The sequence below is a fragment of the Artibeus jamaicensis genome, unplaced genomic scaffold (genome assembly GCF_021234435.1).
Source record: "Artibeus jamaicensis isolate MK-2021 breed Jamaican fruit bat unplaced genomic scaffold, CSHL_Jam_final scaffold_1019, whole genome shotgun sequence".
Lineage (NCBI taxonomy): Eukaryota > Metazoa > Chordata > Mammalia > Chiroptera > Phyllostomidae > Artibeus > Artibeus jamaicensis.
The window spans coordinates 3,680,096-3,686,521 of NW_026522025.1; the positions used below are offsets into that span (position 1 = coordinate 3,680,096).

The window sequence follows — 6,426 nt, forward strand, 5'->3', positions numbered from 1 at the left end:
TTTCCTTCACTGTGCAAAAGATTTGAAGTTTGATGTCCTGTTTGTTTGTTTGTTTTTGTTCTTGTTTTCCTTGGCTGAGGAGACAGATCCAAAAATTTCTAAGATCAAGATCAGTGGGTTTACTACCTATTTTAAGTCTTTAATTAATTTTGAGTTAATTTTTCTATGTATTATAAGAAAGTAATTCATTTTCATTCTTTTGCGTGTAGCTGTCTGGTTTTCCCAACAGCATTTATTTATGAGGTTGTATGTTCTTTCCTCCTTTATCGTAGATTAATTGACCATATAAACATGGGTTTACTTCTGGGCTCTCTATTTTGTTCCATTGATCTATATGTCTTTTTTTGTGTGTGCCAGTAACACATTGTTTTGGTTATTATAACTTTGTAGTACCATTTGAAATCAGGGATCATAATTACCTGCAGCTTTGTTCTCCTTTCTCAAAATTGCTTTGGCTGTTTGGGGTCCTTTGAGGTCTCATACAAATTTTAGGATTCTTTTCTTTTCTTTTTTAACTTTTTAAAATGATTTTATTTATTTGTTTGTTTGTTTGTTTATTTAGAGACAGGGGAAGGGAGGGAGAAAGACAGGGAGAGAAACATCAATGTGTGGTTGCCTTTCACATGGCCTGCACTGGGGACCGGGCCTGCAACCCAGGCACGTGCCCTGACTGGGAATTGAACTGGCGACTCTTTGGTTCACAGCCCAAGCTCAATCCACTGAGCTACACCAGCCAGGGCTATTTTTGGATTATTTTCTCCAATTCTAGTTCTTTGAGAATTGTCATTGGATATTTAATAGAGATTGTTTTGAATCTTCAGGTTGTTTGGGTAGTATGGATATTTTAATAGTATTCTTTCAGTCCATGAGTACAGTGCATCTTTACATTTATTTGTGTCTTCTTCAGCTTGTTTTTCTTTTCGTCTTTGGTTTTTATGCTTTGCTGATTATGCTATTACAGTTGGCCCATTCTTTTTTCTCCCCTTTATTCTCCTCTGCCTGGAACCCCCTTTTCCCTCTAGCATTTCCCCCCTTTAGTTCATATCCATTGGTTATACATATAAGTTATTTGGCTTCTCTATTTCTTATATAATTCTTAACCTCCCCCTGTCTATTTTGTACCTACCAATTATGTTTCTTATTCCCTGTACCATCCCCCCCCTTGTCCCTCCCCTCCCTATTCATAACCCTCCATGTGATTATCCAGTTCTGTGATTCTGTTCATGTTCTAGTTGTTTGCTTAGTTTTTGTTTTCAGTTGTTGATAGTTGTACATTTATTGTTATTTTAGTTTGTATTTTTTTATCTTCTTTTTCTTAGATTAGTCCCTTTAACATTTCATATAATAAGGGCAAGGTAATGATGAGCTCCTTTGACTTTATCTGGAAGGCACTTTATCTGCCCTAACATTCCAAATGATAGCTTTGCTGGATAGAGCAATCTTGGGTATAAGTCCTTGCCTTTCATGACTTGGAATACTTTTTTCTAGCCCCTGCTTTCCTGCAAGGTTTCTTTTGAGAAATCAGCTGACAGTCTTCTCGGAATTCCTTGCTGCTTTTAGGATTCTCTCCTTTAATCTTTGGCAGTTTAATTACAATGTGTCTTGGTATGTTCCTCTTTGGGTCCAACTTGTTTGGGACTCTATGCGCTTCCTGGACTTGTATGTCTTATTTTCTTTGCCAGATTGGAGAAGTTTTCCTTCATTATTTCTTCAAATAAGTTTTCAATTTCTAGCTCTTCATCATCTTCTGGCACCCCTATGATTTGGATGTTAGAACATTTAAAGTTGTATTAGAGGCTCCTAAGCCTCTCCTCAGTTTTTTGAATTCTTCTTTATTCTGTTCCAATTGAATGTTTATTTCTTCCTTCTGTTCCACATTGTTGATTTGAGTCCCAGTTTCCTTACTTCCACTGTTGGTTCCCTGTATATTTCTCTTTATTTCACTTTGTATAGCCTTCACTTCTTCCTTTATTTTGTGTCTGTACTCAATCATTTCTGTGAGCATCCTGATTACCAATGTTTTGAACTGTGCATATGATATGTTGGCTGTCTCCTTGTTGCTTAATTCTTTTTCTGGAATTTGGATCTATTCTGTAACTTGGGCCATATTTCGTAAAGACTGGAGCCTTAGGTATTTGCCAAGGCAGGGCAACACACTTTGCCACTGTGGTGCTGTATATGGGGGAGGGGTCAGAGAGGCAACAATGCCACTTGCTTGGCTCTCTCCCCACTTTCAGTCACTTCCCCTGCTACCCACAAGCAAAATGCTCCCTTCTGGGACTGATTCCTGGGTGTGTGGGCCTCGTGGACCCTTATAATGGACTCTCCTGTGAGACTGGCAGTTCTTCCTGCTGTCACAACTCCCACAGGTTTTTACAGCTAGAGGTTTTTGAAACTTTCTTTTCCAGCTCAGGAACCCTGGGTTGCATGGTCTGTCTCACTCCCTAGTTGTCTAGTTGTTCCTCCTCTTTATCCGCAGGCAGACGTAGGGCTATGCCGTCCTTTTTCTGGCACCTCACTACCTGGTCCATCGGCCACAGCTGCCCATCTCCGTCCCTCCTACCAGTTTGGATGAATGTTTCTTCTTTAACTCCTTGGTTTGTCAGACTTCCACACAGTCTGATTTTCTGGCAGTTCTGGTTTTTTGTTTTTAAATTGGCTGTTTTCCTTTTGGTTGTGTAAGGAAGTGAAGCATATCTACCTATACCTCTGTCTTGACAAGCAGCTCTTTTGTGTTGTGATTCAGTCTTTTGTGTATTCTAGTTTGCTGTTGATTTCCTCCAGTGTATTTTTCATTTTAGTTATTGTTTTCTTCAGCTATGTTACTCTTATGTTTTCTATATTGTCTTTAGAATTCTTAACTGTGTTAGTCCATTCTTCTGCAAGTTTGGTGAAGATCTTTATGATTATTACTTTGAACTCTTTATCTTGTTGATTGCTTATCTTTGTTTCATGTAGTTCTTTTCCTGAGATTTTTTTTAAAAGACTTTATTTATTTATCTTTAGAGGGGAGGGGAAGGAGAGAGAGAGAGAAATATCAATGTATGGTTGCCTCTCGTGTGTCCCCTGCCAGGAACGGGCCTGCAACACAGGCATGTGCCCTGACTGCGAATTGAACCGTGATACTCTGGTTCACAGGCCCACGCTCAATCCACTGAGCTACACCAGCCAGGGCTTTTCCTGAGATTATTGTCTTGCCCTTTAATTGGAGTGTATTCGTCCATTTCCTCATTTTGCCTAAATCTTTGGGTTTGTTTTTATGATTACCTTTGTTTCCTGTTCTTAAGAAGTTTTATGTTGGACAGGTCCTATTGAGTTCAGGAGTCCAATTCTGTCAGCCCACCAGGGTCAGGTGCCTGAGGGTTGCCCCCTGAGCGGGCTGCTGCCCCCTTCTGGTTTGGCAGGGCCATAACTTATGCGGGTACACTGGTATTGGGGTCTGGCCCCTGGTGTGGCTGGCTGCAAGCTGTGGCTGTGACTGCTGTGGACATGCCGATTGTGCAGGTTGTAACCTTTTTTAAAAAACAGATTCTGTATCTTTGCTTTTTTGTGTGCAGTATTTTTGGTAATTGCCTTAGTTGTGTTTTGGGATCATTATTTTTCCTTAATCGATTCTTGGACTGTTAAAGATAATCCTTTTTAGACTAAATTGTTGACATATGTCTTCAACGCTGTTTATTTGCTTCTGTTGAGTGCCGTAAAGATTTCCCTGGGATTAGACTAATTTTTATACAAAATTTTCAGCTTAAGGGTTTCTAGAGCATGTAGGTGGTATTAATTCAAACCCTGTACCCTCTTCGAACTGAGGTTATGGATTCTCAGGAAAGACTTCTCTCTATTCCTAGAATCCAGGCCAAGATAAAGATGTTTCATTTTCTTATCCCTTCCCTTATCTAGCCTTTTTTGAGGGACCATCTTTATGAATTGATTTTGCTTCTAACTTTCTAAATTAGAATCTAAATTCCTAGATTACTGAAACTGACAGTCCCTCTCTGCCTCAGACGAGCTGCATGTTAGGTTATATACCTTAGGTGCTTGCTTCTCTTTGTGTCCGGCTTCTAGACATTTTTCTTTTACTTTGCACATTCAACTCTTGCCTTTAATTTTTTCAGTTATATTTTATTCAGCATCTGGTGCTTTCAGGTGATCTAGATCACCATATTGTCTGAACCTGAAATGTGTATTAATTTTGTAATAAAAGGTATTCTTGTACTTATCCCTTTTTGCTAAGATTAGAGATATGTGAAGCATAGAATTGTCTGGAAGTAAACATACTAAAATAATCACCTGTTCTGTCACTATACAAGCTGAACAGTGTATAAATTTTGACCTATTTCTTTTGAATTGACTAATTTTAGGTTACTTCTTATGTTAAAAGGCTTAAGTCTTTGTACCCTTTCTTCAAAAGGGTGACAGGAATATTTAAAATACCAATTTGTTCATCACAGTTTTTGCTTGATTTTCTTTCAGCCAGCAAATATTGCAAAATGTTAGTTGAAGAAAAAGGATTGCAGCTTTTGTGTGACATCCAGGAGCACAATGAGGCAGATGCCCAGGCACAGAAGATTGCAACCTCCATTCTGGATGACTTTAGAATGCACTTCTTGAATTATCAGAGACTGCCTTTGCGTTAAGCCAAAGGGTTGCAGAGGTGCTCTTCGTTGCTCAGTGGCAGGCAGGTGTTCCACCCTATCTGTAAGTTACCAGATGGCTGCATTTGTATGAAGGCCATAATCCTAAATCAACTCAGAATCATTCTGAGAACACTTCCTCCAGCAGTTTTGAAAAGTCAAGCCCTGGGCTCTGGGAAGACCTGTTAGCTTGTGTTGAAACACCTATGCCAGTCACTTTTCTCTAGCCCCTGGTCAATTCCTTAACTCTGGGAGTTTGTCATTGGAAAGACCTATGGGGAGACCTTAATATTTGTTGAATTCTATGTTTGAAAGAAATTTCCCGAGTTGTTATTCCTGGTTATATGCTGCCACTGGAAAAGAAGTACATGAAAAGTAGTCTGGGAAACATGCTTTTATAAACATGTTTGTTGGAAGACAGAACTTATGTTGGAAGGTAGAAAAAAGGTTGAAAAAAAACTACCTTTTTAAGAGTATAGATACCAAAGTATCTTCTACTTGTAGGGTGGTGGAAAGATTTTTTTTTTTTTTTTTTGCAATTTTCAATATTTTTCTTGTGACCTTTTCCCCTCCAACTTTACACATTAAACTGAGTGGCATAACATTCTGTGGATATGGGTGTGCTGGAGGGGCATGGTGGGATTTAGGACTGAGAATAGTGTGTAAGTGAAAGACTGGGAATTGTATATCTCAATCCCTCAAACTTTTAAGTAGAGTATAACTGTGACCAGAACTGAGAGGGACAGATGAACCCTTTTCTGAAGATTTCAAGAGGGTTTCTTGGTTAGCATGGAGACAGGAAAAATACAGGCGTTTCTAAGAACCAGCCTCAATCACAACATAAACTGTCAGAAGCTTTTGTTTGTGTCCTCTGCAAATCCCCTCTGTAGAAAAGAGTTTGGGCTCCTTCCTTGATGTATTATTGACAATTAACAAAACATATTTTGCCATTCATATATTTTAAGTTTTCCAAAGAAGAAAAATTAATTCCTATTTTATTAGTAGCATGTTTTAGGACTAGATTTTTACTCTCTTAGGCTGGCCACATGCTTAACTGGAATGCTACATACCGTCTTTTGTAAATCAAATGAGGCTTATTCTAAACCATATTCCAAACTATTACTCACCAGTGTCCCACTGAATGAGGTGAACTTGTAACCTTCATCCTCCTACAGTCCCCAAACTGTACTGCATTTTCTTTCATTCACTTTTCTGTGTGATTTCAAAAGCCTGTCTTAGTTTCCTGACCTCAGTTCTAGTAGTTCAGAATAGTACTAACTAGGTTTTGCAAATGTAAGGATGTGGGATGTTGTGCTTGTTGAGGTCCAGTTCTACACTAGTTGCCCCTCTGACTTTGTCTCACTCACAACAATCCTCTGGGGTTTAATCTCCCCTATTTCACAGATGATAAAAAGGAAGTTTGGTAACGTTGTTACTTGCCTGAGTAGTTTGCAGCTTTGTTAGTAGTTTGCAGCTGATTCTAGGGTGTAGGCTCTTCTCCCTTCTAGGAAATGAGCACAGCCTTGGAGCACTTTTGTATTTGACAGTAAATTAATATTATTGGTATGTGTCCATGCCCATGACTGAGTGACTGTAGGCTGGGCATGGGCTCAGGAAGCTCAGGCAGAGCTTAGATCTGTTCAAGAATGACCACCAGGCCCTGGTGTAGGGCGTAGCCTTCTGTTCCTGTGCCTTGGTACAGGATGGTGGTGCCTGACAGCAGTGTACAGATATGCATATCAGCCCCCTTTGTTTCTCAGGGTGCTGTGCAACTGCAAAGATTGGCCTGCCACCC

At 39.5% G+C, this 6,426-nt stretch overlaps 1 protein-coding gene across 1 annotated transcript in view; it reads left to right on the plus strand.

Annotated features, from left to right (window-relative positions):
* Window positions 1-4,634, plus strand: part of ZYG11A (zyg-11 family member A, cell cycle regulator) — a 55,212-nt gene extending 50,578 nt beyond the window's left edge. The window contains exon 14 of the mRNA XM_037158333.2: window positions 4,471-4,634. Within this exon, the coding sequence (XP_037014228.2) occupies window positions 4,471-4,634 (164 nt within the window). The remainder of the gene's footprint in view (window positions 1-4,470) is intronic.
* The last annotated feature ends 1,792 nt before the right edge of the window (window positions 4,635-6,426 follow it).